We start from the raw sequence: 17,381 nt of genomic DNA, 5'->3' as shown, positions 1-17,381 counted from the left end.
ACCAGGAATCAGCACTCTTTGGAGAGTTCTTCACTCTCTGTCCCTTGCTGAATTCAGTGACTCCTATTGGATGAGTAGTTCTTTTGTAAGACACCACGACTGATGGATTGGGGGAGGAGGAGAAAAGAGTGCTTCCCTTCTTCTGCTGCCTTCTGATAGACATACAAAGATTGAACTTCATAAAGCTGCCTCCTGCTTCAACTATCTTGACTGCCTCTAAGGATGGCAAGTTTGATAGTTTTCAGTCAAAGAATATGAACCAAGAGCTTTCTTAGGAAGAAATCTAAGCTATTTCATACCTATCACATTGGCAAAGTTGACAAAAAATGGAAAATGATAAATGTTAGAAGGACAGGAACATTAATTCACTGTGGGCGAAGCTATGAATTTGGTCCAAACATTCATTCTGGAAAGCAATTTTGAACTATATTTAAGAAGTTACAAAATGGTGGTAATTTTTGACCCAGAGATGCTGCTTCTAGGCTTGTGTTCCCAAATAAAGGAAAAATGAAAAGAAACTACACATGAACAAAAATATGTGTTACAGCTCTTTTTGTGGTAATGAAGAACTGGAAACTAAGTGTGTCTATGTTAACTGGGGAATGGCTGAACAAAGTATGGTATATGACTATAGTGGAAGAGAAATTGGTAAGATTTGTGATTTGCAGAATGAAGTAAACAAAACTACAACAACTTCTATAATAATTACATTGTAAAGACAAAGAACTCTAAAAGATTTGAGAACTCTGATCAACACATGGCCTACCATGATTCCAGGTGACCCATGATGAAGCATGCTACTCACCTCCTGACAGAAATGATGGACTCAGGTTACACAAAGAGACATCTATTTTTTGGACATGGCCAGTGCCAGAATTTGTTTTACTTAACTACCCATATTTGTTATAAGTTTCCTTCTGCCCCCTACTGCCCAATGTGGAACAAGTGGAAGGAGAGAAATTGGATTTTTTAATTAAAAAAAAAATAAAGGCTATTAGGCTCATGGGCATACTTTTGTTAGCCAGTGGCAAGCTACTTTTCCAATTCCATCAGAGAAATGCCTTTATACTTCATATAAAACTAGTAGGGCACTGAGAGATTTTTCCAGTGACTTGGAAGATAGCATGGATGGTGTGCTTACCAAGTATGCATGTTACAAGAAACTAAAAAGAACTGTTAACACGTACAACAGAATTAAGATAAAAAAAACTTAATTAAATTGGAACAATAGGTTGATTCCAATAATGTGAAATAAAATTGGGATGAATATAAGGTTCTACACTTTAATTCAAAGAGTCGTCTAAGGAAGAACAGAATGTGGGAAGGATGCCTAGACAAGTTACTATGAAAAAGATTTTATGATTTTATTTGATTGAAAACTCAGTATTGATCAACAATGTTGAATAATAGCAGCCAAAAATTCAATTGAAACTTTAGGTTGCATTATAGAAACAGGGCACTCAGAAAAAGGGAAGTAATAGTACATCTGTACTCTGCCCTGGTCAGAATATTCTTAGTGTTCAGGTCTTGGTGCTACATTTTAGGAAAGATACTAACTAACAAGAGAATATCCAATAAGGACATCTGAGATAAGGAGATGACTGAAATTGATATTAAATGAATTCTGTATAGAGAAACTGTGTTTGTTTAACCTGGTGAATAGAAGACTTATGGGGATTATGTTATTACCAAATATTTGAAGGGATTCCATGTGGAAGAGGCCTTTATTTATTTTATGTGGCCCCAAAGTACAGAACCAGGAACAATGGGTGGAAGTCACTGAGAAGCAGATTTCATATTAATGTAAGCAAAAATTTCATAACCCTTAGAGCTGTTCAACTATAGAATGGGCTGAGCTGACAGATAGTGAGCTTCCCATAAAAGAAAATCTCTGAGCAGAGGTTGGGGGAACACTTTTTCTGGCATGTTGTAGAAGGCCTCCTGTTCAAGTTGGAGGCATTCACCTCTTGGGTGGCGTTGGGTTGGGGTTACGTGCCTGCCAGTGTTTTCTTCATCACCATCAGTCAACATTTTTATTGAGGATTCACTGGGGCCCCATTTATACCAAGTACCTGGCACTCCACTAGGTTTTCTGCTTCCTACCAGATATTCTTCTTACCTAGAATGAGGAAACACTGCACAGCTTCATTTTCATTTTCCTTAGCTTTCGGCTCTAAGATGCCACAGAGCTGTAGAATGGAGAGGAACAATTATGAAATGGGAGTGGGTTGGTAGTAGAAAACAATACTGTTAGAGAAATAAAAACACACCTCTACTTCTTACCTGTTGGTGTAAGACAGTAAAGATGGTCCTTTTTGTGTTCTTTGGAATGTAGACTTCATAAAGTTTGGCTGCAGCCAATAGTTGTTTTAGACTCTGAAATAACAATGACTTGTATTTACTCAGAACTTCTAAGTTTAAGGTGGAAGTTGCTCAGACAGGTTACCTGGCAAATGTATGTGGAACAGCAATATAACTTGTGACAATGTATTAATATCATTTTGGTAGGCACAGCAACACATAACCCACTTGGGGTGCAGGATTGTGCTTGCTCCTTCTGGTCATTTGCACGATATTTCCACCACCCTCCCCTTAGCAGCCTCAGATAGAAACCGCATAAGGGTATAGAGCATCTTTGTTACCTAGCTTCACCTCTTTTTGTGTTCATCTTAAATACAACTGTCCGAAATGTTTTTGGATCACTAGAACATAAGTTTTTTTTAAAGTGAGAAATATGGTCCAATGTCTTCACTTTATAGCTAAGGAAATTGAAGTCTAGAGAGGGTGAGTGACTTGCCAAGGTCATAGAGTAAGTGGTGGAACCAGAATTCAGGTGCAGGCTATTTGCCTTCAAATTCAGTGTGATTTCTCAAAAAAGTACCACTCCAACAATGCCACCTCTTACTCCTCAGTATGATCTGTGAGTGGGTCTTAGAACTTATTCCTTCAGTGACTGACTCCTGACCTACCTGAGTGACATAGAAATTTGTTTCAACATCCTTATATTGCTTTAAGAGCCAAGGCACATGGTGTAAAGCAAACTCCTGGAGGTCTTCCCGGTGAAGTAGGAGGGCCACTGCTGGGCCATGGGCCTTGACAATTGCTTGGTTGGTCTGTAAAAATAGGGATAAGCAAAATCTCTAATGCTTAGTTATTCTGTTTCTCTAAATGGACACAACTTTCTTTACAGCCCCCACAAGACTACATGGCTCCAAAATTCAACCTCTATCATTCTTCCTTGATATCTGTGGCCAGGTGAAGCCAGAGGTCATTATCTTGACCCAATCAGAGAAGAGTATGTGACTTTTAAAATAATGCTTAGGCTAGGTCCTTTATATAATTGGAGATAGTGTAGAGGGGTTAGCAAAGGAAGAAAATATTGTCATAAACTCAAATTATAAATGCTGTGTATAAAATAATTTACAAATGAATATTTTGATCATTATCTCTGTCATTATATAAAATCAGAATTGAAACTTTACCAGACATTCCATTTTTATAGTTACATTTTAAAAAGATATTTTTTTCTTCATGTCCCAAGGGAAAATAAAGCCTAAAGGAAATGTTTCTGTTCACATGTGAAAAGAGCTCAAGATGTCCTAATGAACTTATTTGATGACTTAAAGTATGAAAAATAGATGAAGAGACAACACTCCCATATAGAAACCCATTATTTCTAATATAAAAGGAGAAAAAGTATAGATGTTCTGTAACTGGATGACTTCATAGGATATAATTAAGCTTTCTTAGAAGATGTTACAGCAATTAAACAAAGTTAAGCATGTGTAGGTTGAACAGTACATCCTCTCAAACCTGGGTTTAAATGGCTTGAGCTTCCTTTAACTGACATATTAATGCCATTCATATTATGTCTGGTTTATTACTCCGATCAAAGTATAGCAAATACAACAGAAGGAAAAATGAAGAAATTGGAGTAATTAATAAAGCAAACCCCATAGCTTCTGAATGGAATTGAATGTTGGTAGATAGCATCATAGAAGGACAAGGAAGCTAGCTCATGCTGCAGAAAAGCAGAGTTAAAGCCACTTTACATCTCCTACTTACTTCATAGGTCATGTTCATTGTCCACTTGTCCATTATGAACCGAAAAAGTATGTATATCTTATCAGAGAACCGGTTGGCATTCATTTTAGGATAAGGAAATTCTTCCCAGTGGTTGATATATTTGAAAATGGCCTTACTGAAGGTCTCAAGGGCTGCGTTTCAAAGAGAGAATTAGAAACAAATCAGGAAGAGCTGAAAAAAGGCAGGTGGAGAGAGGAAAAGAACACATCATAAATAAATCAATGCAACAAATGGCTTTAAAAAGATCATGGGCTGCAAAGGTAACATTAGGGTCACCAAATTTGCATTTAGCATCGACTTTATTTATTGATAACAGCTCTCTCCAGTCATCAGCAAACATAAAAGACAATTGATAGCTAACACATGGATGTTCATCCCCAAACATAGATTCCCATGAAATAGGAAAAAAACGTCAAGGTAAAGAATATTAACTGTCCTGGCTGATTTTCATTCAGCATGAAGTCTAATTTCTTTGAATCTTGTTTTCTTTGAGTTTTTTGTCACTTAAGCCAATGATTATTTTCATAGCTCAATAATAATGTTTTAGCAGTAGCTACTCATTGCAAAATCACTTGCTTCCAACATCTCTAGAAACTCATTTCACCTGCAAGATGCCACTCTGTAATTCATATTTCCTCAGATCATTTCCTACCCAGATGTAGGACTTCATAAAGCCCTAGATCAAGTTTCCCTTCCTGTTCCCTCCTCCTTTTTTGTGTTGTCTTTCCTCCATTAGATTATAAACTCCCTGAGGGCAGGAACCATCTCATGCTTTCTATATATCTCCAGCTCTTAACACAATGACTGACACACAGTAAGTACTTAAAAAATTTTATTTATTGACTGACTGTGACTAACTCACGTTAGGATCAGAGTTCCCCCTGGAAAGTTTCCTATAGTAAAATCAGAAAATATCCTTGTAAATCCTCCTCTTGTGTCATCTTAGCTAGTTTAATGGCAACTGAATCTGGCCATTTAGCAAAAATAATTAACCTACACAGATATGATACTATTATATTCAAGTCCAAATTTTACTCCTTTCTTTAGCTGTGATCAAAAGTGGCAATTCTGGATACCCGAGTAGTATAAGTGAATTAGTATCTTCAAGGCTAGAAAAGGTAGTTAGTCATTCTCCAACTCTACTGACAATAAGACAGGTCATGGGCCCAAGTTTAGAAGAGTATATGTGGTTTATTGAAAGGGAGGTATTTCATGACAATATGGTGGTTTCTTGAGCATTATTAGCATGGATTCTGAAAAAAAAAAGCTTAGTGATTCTCCTTTCCTCTAGAACCTTAATCATAAAATACTCATCTACTTACCTAGAAAAGGGTAATGAATGAGATGATTTCTGGATGTTCCAGCCCTTTTTTTTCCCCAGGACCTTATGGTATTTTTTTCTTTAGGTGAGACTGTTAGCTTAAGACTAATAAAACATTGCATTCTGAGCTGGATATGGAGTTTGGTCTAAATTTGGAAACCCACCTGATTCCTGTAACTATGATGATACAATGTTTTGTGGTCAAACTAAGGAATGAGGGATGGCAGAGAGTGGAAAAGATGAGCAGTAAAAGATTATAATGTTCACTAAAAATAAATAAAAACTCTTCCATTCCTGTTACTCAGAAGAAGAAAAAACTGAATCTTATGGTATTTTATTAAATGAGAAGGAAGCTGAGGAAATACTCACCAATACAGAATGCTTTCTTCATCTTTTCTTCTTCAGCTAACTTTACCATGGTTTGCATAGTTAGTAAGGTCATAGTCATGAATGGTATGCTCTCGGATACTGCAGAGAAGAGATCAAAGATATTACCTTCTGCCAATGGATTATTCTCCCTGGACCTGAGTATCCTATTAATATCAAGAAGGTGTTAGCAACATAGTTTATGTTACAGGAGGGACTAGTGGAGAATGGATTGGAAGAGAGGTCAGAAGAGTTTAACTGCTGGACTCCCTTGGATTCTCTACCTGAGCCTCTTCATGCCATTCTATAATTAGAGAATGAATTGGACCTTAGCTACATCTAGTACACCAGGTGTGTATTTTGCACAAATTCAAAAAAGTCTTAAGCTAGGGCCCCAGACTTTGCAGATGTACGTGAAAGCTACTTCTCTGCCTCTACTTGGGTGGCCTCCTCTTGATTAAATGAAGTGAGGATTGTTAGTTCATGGATGATCGGCTCTATTGGTCACTGGGCCATGTTAATAAGGTTGAGGTTGTTAGCTTAATCGTGGTGTAAAGTAGTGAGCTTTGTTTTATTCTGTGGTAGTAATGATAATTAGCATTGATAAAGCACTTTGAAGTACACAAAGTGTTTGAACTTCACAACAACTCTATGAGGAAGTGCTCTAGGTATCTTTATCCTCACTTTACAGATGAGGAAACTGAGGTTTGAGAGACTAAGTGATTTGATCAATGTCACATATCTCAGATGTTTCAGAGGTAGTATTTGAACCCAGGCCTTCCAGACTTCAGATTTGGCACTATCCACAATGACACACAAGTACTCCCAGCCCTGGCCAGCTATTTTGCCATTACTTGCCTCTGGAACTTGGCCAGATAGAGAGAATCAATGAATCGTTTCAGAAAATATATCCGCAATACTTGTCCAATGAAAAATCTACATACCTTATTGATGATGCATTAGCACTGGCATCTTTACACATAAAGGGCATGGAACATCTCTGTCATAGCATGTTATTCTATAACACAGAAGCAGATTTTTCTTTCTACTTTTACATATAGTTTGCTATCCCTGCTAGGGGGATATGGTAAGGTACCTGAATTACTGGTAATTAGTTTAGTTTGGATTATTTCCTAGAGAAAGTATCATTTCCCCATCTTTGCCAACAACCAGATAACAAGACTGGCAGAAGGAACTATACCATGTCTGGTCGCCAGTTCAGCCAGGGCAAGGACGGTGAATTCATCGGGGAGCTCCATGATCTTGAAGTGTCTTTGTATTTCATCCATCACAGAGTTGAAATCATGGTCAGCAAGAGACACTAAAACCTCCCCGGCTAACATTCTCATTTCTCTTGAAGCCTGTGAAATAACCATAATGATGGCCATGATGAGAGAGATAGTATCTTACAGCTTCACATTAACACTCTAGGGTTTACAGAGACTTTACATAGTTTATCTGAGTGGATCCTTCCAACATTCTTAGGAGGTACAGGGACCACACTGCAAAACTTTACTCACATCATCGTTCCTCATGTCCTTGGAGGCATGAAAAATCATTCTTTGAATAGTTGGGTTATTCAAGTTTTCATTATTCTGGATAATGGTAGCAAGACTACTGTAAATGTCTTCCTGTGAACACACAAGTATGAAAATAGAAACTAGTATGGTGAAATCATAATAATTAGATGATATTCAGAACTAAGATATTGACAACAATGCTTATTGATCTCCACTAGAAAAAAAATACTCTCAGGTTTCTACATTGCTTCCTTGACATATTCTTAGGAATCAATAGCTTATATTTGTAGATTGGGAGACCTCACTTGGATTTTCTTGGCAAAGATACTGGAGTGGTTTGCCATTTCCTTCTCCAGCTCATTTTACAGGTGAGAAAACTGAGGTAAACAAGGTTAAGTGACTTGCCCAGGGTCACACAGTCAATAAGTGTCTGAGGCCAGATTTGAACTTGGGTCTTCCTGATTCCAGGCCTAGCACTCTGTCCACTATACCATCTAGCTGTGTACCTAGTCAGTAAATGCTTAATAAATGTTTGTGGATTGATTGATGGATCTGTAGGTAGTCCTTAAGTTCCTTTATAGTTCTAAATCCTATGATAATGGCTTCCCAGTGGGCTGGTAGTGAACATGCTCCCTCTCTCTCAAGCCCAAGACCCAACAGAGAACTTTCAACAACAAATATTTAATGCTTAATAAATGTATTCTAGAGCTTAGTTAATGCCACCCAAAGAAACTAGCTTATTTTCAGAATGTGACTCAGGCCCAAGATAGGACGGGAAGTACTGAAAACATAAAAATGATAAACTTTAGATTTCCTACAAAATAGAAACCAGATGAAAATATTTGTGATTTTTCAGCATTTTCCACAATAAATTCAGTTTTATATTCAATTGATAGATATGAGCTTTTACCTTCTGAACATGTGTCAGCAATGTGGAAATATAAAAGTCTCTTTGATAGAGAAATGTTAATCAATTTAAATCAAGACAGAAATGATATGTAAACCAGTCAGAAAGACTCCTATAAGGAGAGATATTTGAAGGAGCAGAACAGAAGTTTGGGGTATTATGCCATGTGGCCAAAGGATTTTTCCACTTCTATTAAACAAGAGTGTGACTGATGAAAGTTAAACTTTCGTATTCTTAAGAGAATTCTTTTTAATTGACCTGTGATGTGAATAAGCCTACTAGTTTAGGTGTCAATTCAATTCAATTTAATTAAATTCAATGAATACTTCTCAAGTGTTCGTGAGAAACTACAGGTCCTGGGGATACAAGAGCAAAAACAAAACAGAATCTGCCCTTTAGGTGCTTACATTCTGCAGGGGAGAAGAGCAAGCTTTTTCAATTAAGAAATAAGACTAGTTAATGAGATTATAACATGGTATCAATGAATGTGAATAACCATAGACAACTTGACACATGTTCTTTGCACCAAAGTTAATGCTAAGTTTCTGTTTATTAAACTTTCTTTGAGAGGCAAGTTTGGTTGAAAAGGCTAGTGAGTGCTGCAACAAGTTTACTAAGGGTTACATCTCTCAGACATATTTCAGGCTAGGTGGCCCGGGATGGTTTGCGGATGTGGTTACTGTTTTGAAGCAGTTCTCTTGGTTTAATTCTCATCCTACAGTTGTTTAGTTTTCCTGGGGGTGTAAAGAAGATGTGTTGAAGCAACAATGAACAGACATTATTGATTGAACTTTCAGTACAAAGGTTGCTGGGAAAAGACCAGAGAGGACTGGTCACTTTCACTATACCTATTCATATGAGGAGAATCATTTTTCTTTCTACTCTACCCCTCTATCCACCATGCCATCTTACTTATTCAAACCTGTGAAATAAGCAAAGTCCATCTTTGTGGAAAAGTACATTTTTTCCCATTCAGGAGTATTTAACATTTAATAGGGAAGCTTCCTCCATAAAATCCTACTCTGATGCCTAATAGCGTGGAGGGGAGCTGGAATCACTGAAGACTATGCTAATGTTGTTAAAGCTCTGACTAGGTCCACCACATTAGAAAGGTTTCCAGTGCAGTCCTAATGCCACGACATTGAGTCTGAAGTCTGAGGACCAACATGGCTAAAGACAAAGAGGCTCATCACCAGTAGGTTGGCCACTGGGTGATGAATTTTTCAACCATGACAAACCATGGAACAAAAGAAGGAGAGAATGTCTTAATCTCATGTGTCTCCCTTATGCTTCCATAATAAAAATGGAGTGGTGGAAATAAGGCAGAGGGTGCTAAGAATGACACACTTAAAACTTCATTTATTTATTTGGGATTTTATTTTTCCCCAATTACATGTAAAAACAATTTTTAACATTTGTTTTTAAAACTTTGAGTTCCAAATTCTCTCCCATCCTTCCTCCCCACCTCCCCACCTCTATTGAGAAGGCAAGCAATTATACATGTGTAGTCATGCAAAACATTTCCATAGTAGTCATGTTATGAAAGAAAACATAAACCAAAAAAACACCCCTCGAGAAAAATAAAGTAAAAATGTATGCTTCAATCTGTATTCAGATGCCATCAATTCTTTCTCTGGGGATGGATAACATTTTTCATCATAAGTCCTTTGGATTTGGAATGACACACGTTTTAAGGGAAGCTAGGTGGCACAGTGGATAGGGGCCTGAAGTCAGGAAGACTCATCTTCCTGAGTTCAAATCTGACTTCAGAAGCTTACTAACTGTGTGACCTTAAGCAAGGCATTTAACTCTATTTGCCTCAGTTTTCTCATCTGTAAAATGAGCTGGAGGAGGAAATGGCAAACTACTTCAGTACCTTTGCCAAGAAACCCTAACTGGGATCACGAAGAGTCAGACATGACTGAAAACAACTCAACAGCAATAAATAAATATTAACTTAATTGTTGATATCCAAAATTTCATTGTTGGTATTCAAAATTTGAAATATTTCTCCAATGACCAAATAACTGAAGAATTAACTACATCACTGTTGATATTATTCTGATAAACAAAATCAGAAGACAAAAAATGCAACCAAATGTAAAGATAACTGACAGTTTCTCCTTATGTAGATAAAAACAAAGGAATTCATGAACTTGCTCTTATTATGCACCCAAAGACATTAAGAAATATCATTTCATGGTACATAGGTCACCTTGCCTTAAAGTGCTCAACGTGAGGATAAGCAAGAAATCCACCCAAGAGAAGTAGTGCTTTTGTGCTAACATCTTTGTTAGAGGTAGAAAATTCTATCAATCATGTGATAAGATCCTTTAAACCAAGTCAAAATATAATGACACTCAGAGTGAAAGTAGGTACAGGGGAGGATATTGAAAAGTACATTGGAAAATATGGTTTGGGTTTAAGAAAACAAAGTGACCAAAGACTTGCGGAGAACTCAGAAGTTTCAAACCAGTGTATCACAGCTACTCTCTTTAGGAAAAACATCAGGAGGTGATAGACATAGCAAGCACCAAACGATAATTCAAAAAATGAAAGTGACTGTATCTTCATGGATGAAATGCTATTAGTTTCTGGTGTGGAAATTGTATCAGTATTAGTTGTAGTCAAATCATAAATTAGAACAAAAGTAAATATCAATATCAAATTAGAATAAAATATAAAGATAAGAAGAAGATATTTTGTAAAATTGCAATCATTTAAACCTAAAGTAAATACTAAATGCAATGGAAATGACAAAATGCAAAGATGATTATCTGGATTTCACTGCTACCTGTATGGGCTTAACAGATATAAAATAATTTCTACAAAAGGAGGTCAAAATTGTCCAAAAACCACCTTAGTCAGCAACCACTCTCATTACTAAATAAAGAAATATGGAGACCAGCCAAAATGGTAGAATGGGAAGAAATACCATAGTCCAGCTCTCCCAACAACTACTTGAACAAAGATGCCCAATGAAGTCTAGAACAAGTTCTGATTAAAAATCTAAGGAGCAACCATAGTGGGTCATCTTTTCAGCACAAAATCATAGATTTGAATCAGAGGCAAGTGATCATGGTGTGAACTATGGGAAAAGGGTGGACTGGAATCACAGAGCCAGAGGGAGCAGAAAAGAATTCAAAAAAGAAGATTGTGTTTTCAGACAGCCGATGGTGCAGGGGTCTCAGCTCTGTCACTCTCACCCAAGAATGAGACAATGGACTCAAGAGAAATATGACAGTCAAAGACAAAACTAGTTTTGTATACAAACTTATTTATTAACCATTACTGAAAAGAATGGTGGAAGATTACAAGCAATATTACCTCATAATACAATCAAAGGTGGTGAAAACAAGTCATCAGAAAGCTTTGCAGGAGAACCATTTAAGCCATACTATTTCAAGAGAAGCATTCATAGATGAAACTGTCAGTAGGACAAATAAGTGATAAGTAGAACAGATTGATCCTATATGCCATTGATCCTATAATGATATATTTTCATCATTAATGACAGTGAGACACCTATATTTCCACCCTAAAATATCAGAGAGATATTGGGAGAAACAGTTGGATCAGACCAAGTACACAGATGAATTCCATACTAGAGACAACACAAATGTGAAATCATTGAGGGTTCATTTTACATAATATCTTAGGGAGGAGAAGATACCAACAGAATGGGGGAAACTAGACTATACATCATTATTCTAAAAAGATGGCAAAGAGGACATTCATAACTGCTAATTCATATTCCTAATTTCTCAATATGATATTCTTTATAAGAATTATTTACAAATGTATCTAGGATATTGGTGACAAAAATATGAGGAGGGCGATAGGCAGATGTTTACAAATAATCCCTTGTAGCAGATAACACATTCATAGGCACACAATTGACTAGAAGATAGACAGAATACAAAGGTCCACTCCTTATTTTTTTAATTATCCTCATGCTCCAAAAGTATTTGACTTGGTAGGGAAAAATACAGCTCTAAAGGTTCTCCTCTAACACTACTTAATGCTCACATTAAGATCGTGTAAAATTATTTAATAACTCCAACCACAAAGATCATTCCATTCAATAACCTTCTAGCTATTGAGGCATAATTCAGGAAGATATATGCTTGCCAGAGTTTCCTCCATTGCCACGAAAGGCATCTGATTTTTGAGGTTTTCCAGGGATTTCTTTTTTTTTGGACAGCATTGTGATAATTGTTATCAAGCCCCTAGACATTACAGGGCCTCCTCAATGAGATCTGTGATTATTTGAAAGAAATCAACCTAACAACTCATATAAGAAAAAGCAACTGTGTGAAAACTCCTAATGTTGAGACTATCACATGCAATTGAATGGTCAATACATTTAGTTAGTCCATCTCTAGTATATATGCCTCAACCATTCTCTGAAGATGAATAAGAAGATGGTCTTAGAATTGAGTAAGATAAAGAAAGAAGCCTGGGTAGCCTAAATTGTGCAGAGTTTTTAATGAACTCACCTTGCTCCTCAGAAATCTCTTTTTAAGCAAAAATATTCTGCTTATGATGATATATAGTTATGAGTCTTGTGATACCACCAGCTCAGAAGAAGCAAAGTTGCAGGTTACTCAAAGAACAATGGAGAAATAAATTGCATTTTCAACACTTTTCATACAAGAAGTAGTTGAGATTTGAGATTTCAGCCATGCAGGGTTCTCTCCTACAACTTAGAGTCTTAGTTTCCTGGAGGACTGACATGTTCTATGACATTTCCAGGATCACATAGCCAGGAGGTGTCAGAAGCTGAGTCACCCTGACTGTTAGGCCACGTCTCTACCCACTATGCAGCAGTGCCTCTGGTGTAAGAGACATCATCCAGGACTAGGAAGAGAAGTGGGTCGGTTAGAGCCAGGGAAAAACTAGGAACAATCTGGGTGATACACTAGTATCCATGAAATATGGAACGAACTAGTAAAGACAGTATGTTGCTTAAATACTTTGCAGAAGATCTATGGCAGAACATGGTCCAGAATCATCCAGGACAAGAGGGCAAGAGTTACAAGAGTTGCAATCTCTACTAATGGACAGAGAGAATGTTTACATCAATGAATGAGATCATGAATACTTTGAAGGATTGAAGAAGAGTCTCTTGGAGCCTGGGCTGACTTGGAGACCCAAAGGAATGAATGTCTAATGATGAGATTTATAACTAGCCCATGTAGGAAGATATTTTGGGACCTTCCCAGGAGCCTCTTAAATTACAAAACTGAAGAGGCTTCCTATTTGACTTATTTATAAGGTTGGCTTATTCTCCCATTTCCTGCCATAAACACCTTCAATGGAAGTCTTAATTTTACATTTAATTATATTTTAATCATCACAGAATATAGTTCTCATGTACTTCAGTGCCTCAACAGTTCACATACTTCCATGCCTCAAAAGATCTGTGATTTCTTCAATGTGGGTACTTTTTCCTTCTAAGAAGACAAAAGCTTCTCTATTAATAGTTTCAGGAGTTGCAGTTAAAAATAAATAAAATAACCCTCATCTGATGGGCAGTTTTTTGCCGGAGAGCCTGTATCTAAACTTACCCATTGACAGCTGCATATTCAATCTTTTCCACCTTGATAAGACATACTAGAGCTTATGTTCCACTGGCCACACTTCTGAGAACCCAAGAGCACCTCAACGTTGTTAGGAGGGATCAATCAGAGCATGAATTTAGTGGTTTGAAATAGGACATCAAATAACGGCACTGAAAAGGATGCCCTTGGCATCTGAAGACAACTGGATTCTGTGATTTTAAAATATCATTAAATGCAATCCTTTAAATATAATCAAGATTTCTATTAAAGCTGTTATTTCATGGAAAAGATAGTACCATGTGAAGTATAACTAATCTGGAGATAAATGGAAGTTGGAAAGAAATTACAGTGCCTAGGCAAAAAAGGAATGGTGTGAAATTCTACAACAGATCTGAAAACTATGAACAAGGATGCATTTCTCTGTAAATTTCCATTCCTTTATCTGTAAAATGAAGGTTTTCTTTTTCTTTTCTCTTTTTTTCTTTTTCACCAAATAATCTCTAAGGTCTCTGCCAGCTCTAAATCCATGATTCTACAATTGTATGATTTTGTAAATTTACTGTACCTTGCCTTCATTGTCCTCCTTGTCCAGCATACCAAGAGTGAGGTGAATATCTCTGGAAATTTCTGAAATGTAACCAAAAGGAGACGCTGAGATCTCTGCTGAAGTGTCCCAGGAATAATCATTATGAAATTTTTATTTAAATTTTGCAAACAGTTTGACAAATATTTATTAAACATATGATCTGTGTGATAGGTATACCAGGAAAAATAGTTATGACATAGTCCATGCCTTCAAAGAGCTCACAGCATAATAACGAGGATACATATTGGTATAGACCTGTGATTTCATTAGCGCAGGGAACTCTTAGTTCTGAAGCTCCTTTCAACAACTCAGATCAGGAGCACATCTCCAAGCGTAGTCTTGGGGTATAACCTAGGGAACTAAAAATTTAAATGACTTGTCCATAGTCACACAGCTAGTGTGTGCTAGAGACAAGACTTGAACTAAACCTTCTGATGTCAAGAACTGCTCTTGATCTACTATGTCATGAGGCCACTTGGGGGATATGCAATTCATAAGTCAAGGTATCCAGGATAAGAACAGAAAAGGTACAAACAGCTAGATGGTGCAGAGGACAGAGCAGTGGCCCTGGAGAAAGGGGGACCTGAGTTCAAATCTAGTCTCAGATACTTACTAGCTGTGTCACCCTGGGCAAATCACTTAAACCTGATTGCCTTCCTCTGCCCCCCAAAAAAGAATAGACAAGATACTCAATTTCTATCCACTGGGCAGACAAGTGGCTACTCATTTCTCCTTATTCCTGCATTCAAAAGGCACTAAATCTGACACCCCATTGGAGCTTTCCTTCTTCTGTCCATAGCTTTATCCCTGACTGACTATTTTAATCCTAGTTCTAGTTATTCTTAAGAAAAATGAGTAAAATTATCTCTGGCAATCTCTCACCTCCCCCTTTTAATATATTTCCTTCATCATTTCTTCCCCACTCTCAACTTCTGCCCAAGCGCCTCTTCTGTGTCTTGTTCCCATAGCATCTTGCTCTCAGCTGGCTATCAACCAATCATCATTGATGTTAGTAGATAACATTTTAATGTTACTATTACTCTCTGGATATTACTATCTTAGTAAGATATTCTGGAAGACTAGATAACCTTCAATGACCAAAGGAATAAATCTCTAGTGTTGGAATTTCAGGCATTGGGATACCTGTTAGGAGAAGTATTTGGAGACAGGGAACCCCCTTAAAGAAACCATCAATATCAGACCACATAGGCCTACTCTAGCTATCTTTAAAGCTGGCCCTTACTGGTCCCAAAGGAAGGTAGATTAATCAATGGAGACAATAAAATTTCCAGCACATTTTTTCATTCAAGATATATAATTCACTCAAGAGATATAAAATTCATGACTGCCATTGCACATTGGTATGGCTGACTTCCTTGTATACAATAGATATGTCCCTTTAGGTTGTGGATTAATCAAATCATGGATCAAGTTTTATAGGGAAGCTCACTTTTTAAAGGAATCTAATAATTTGCTTTCCAAATGATCATTTGCTAATTTACTTGTTTTCTGAATCAGGAAACTTCTATGCAATATTGGAAGAAACATACATTTAAGCTTAGCAATTATGTGAATAATATAAAAGTAATTTTGTCAGTTGGAAACCAGGAGGGATTGTAAAGTCTAGTTAATGTATTACAAAGTGGAAGTATCATTTTACTTACAACTTCAGTTTAAGTATAAAGAAGTGGGGTGCCTGGTAATGATGAAGGGCTAAAATTATGCTGAACCTCTCCTCAAGTAATTTTTAGGGGGAAATTTTTAACAAAAGAACCAGTGATTAAATCTAGAACCAGGCACTGTTTTATGAATAAAGGGAGGAATAGAGAATGGATAGATCTTTGTTCCCCCCATGAAGCATGGAGGGCTGGAATTAGGAAGTATATTTTTGCTTAAAAACAGGTTTAAACAGTTTATTTTGTAAATCCACTGTCCCCAAAGTCCTTCACATATCTCATTAAGAAGGACCCTTTCCCTAGGGAGAAGATGCTCTTTTTTGGATAGAAAGATAGGTTTCTAGTTTTCATTTAATTTCCACAGCTACTTAAGACAGGTACACACTTCCTCAAGGTGGACCAGTGATTTTTTCATATTCTCTTTTCATATTTTCTTCTGACAATGTACTGGTTGAAAGACTGTTTGCTCTTTCTGCATGCCATATACTTCAGGGAGAAGCAGGGTGGAAACTGACCCACTGGTTTGGAACATTCATAATTATTTTGACTACATAATTTTTTTTCTTCTTTCAAATCTCTCTCTACTTGCTACTTTAAAAACCTTCTGAATACTCTCTCCTTATGTAGTTATCTCCAGGGTAGACATGAATAGTTAAAATGAGATCAGAAATTTTCCCTTAAAAAAATTAACCACCTGATACTCCAGTGGGCTGCAAACCTTTAAAGAGGTAATGCTGGAAGAAAGCCCCAAACAGTGCCTGAAGTATTTAAGGCTGCCTACAAATCAACATTAGTCTAGGTGCTGGAGCAAAAGGAGGAAAGCTGTGTACTCAACCTCCCTTTAGCACATAATCTATTACAACACTTAAGGCTCAGAACATTCTCTCCTCTCCCTTCTCCTTCCCGTCTCTTTCTGTTTTTCCCTTAGTCTGTCTGTTTCTCTCTGTCTCTCTGACTTTCTCTGTCTCTGTCTCTCTCTGTCTCTCTCTCTCATACACACACACACACATGCACGCACACGAGATATGTCTCAGAAGATAAGGTTCCTCACCTTCAGTTTCCTCCATGATGCAGGCCATGTCTGGTTGTTTCACTGTCCCCTTTTTACTTGAATCCAGAGGCAGTTTTTTTTAAACACAAATGATTAGGTTAAAGAATCAAAAAAAGCAGGTTCACAAGTTTCTCACAAATTGCTCACGATATTTTCTAACAGTAAGCCCTGTCTCCACTTGGTTGACACTAAGGTCTGAGAGCCATCAGGGATGTGGTTGCTGGAGAAGAGAGTGCTACTGGAAGGTTTCGCTAAGACATCTTGCTTCTGAGCTGCTGCTGACCAACAAAATGGCTGCATTTCA

The 17,381-nt window shown here is 37.1% G+C and overlaps 1 protein-coding gene across 1 annotated transcript in view; it reads right to left on the bottom strand.

Moving 5' to 3' along the window:
* The window catches only part of MROH2B (maestro heat like repeat family member 2B), an 88,220-nt gene extending 71,115 nt beyond the window's left edge, over positions 1-17,105 (bottom strand). Inside the window, exons 1-9 of the mRNA XM_027863596.1 lie at positions 17,078-17,105; positions 14,330-14,391; positions 7,294-7,404; positions 6,975-7,134; positions 5,777-5,875; positions 4,066-4,217; positions 2,970-3,113; positions 2,284-2,376; positions 2,120-2,189 (exon numbers count right to left, since the gene is read on the bottom strand). Coding sequence (XP_027719397.1) covers positions 2,120-2,189; positions 2,284-2,376; positions 2,970-3,113; positions 4,066-4,217; positions 5,777-5,875; positions 6,975-7,134; positions 7,294-7,404; positions 14,330-14,391; positions 17,078-17,105 — 919 coding nt within the window. The remainder of the gene's footprint in view (positions 1-2,119; positions 2,190-2,283; positions 2,377-2,969; positions 3,114-4,065; positions 4,218-5,776; positions 5,876-6,974; positions 7,135-7,293; positions 7,405-14,329; positions 14,392-17,077) is intronic.
* Positions 17,106-17,381: the final 276 nt, after the last annotated feature.

The sequence above is a fragment of the Vombatus ursinus genome, unplaced genomic scaffold (genome assembly GCF_900497805.2).
Source record: "Vombatus ursinus unplaced genomic scaffold, bare-nosed wombat genome assembly UNPS02014772.1, whole genome shotgun sequence".
NCBI lineage: Eukaryota > Metazoa > Chordata > Mammalia > Diprotodontia > Vombatidae > Vombatus > Vombatus ursinus.
Note: the sequence above shows the minus strand (reverse complement) of the source record. Positions and strands in the feature narration are given on the sequence as shown.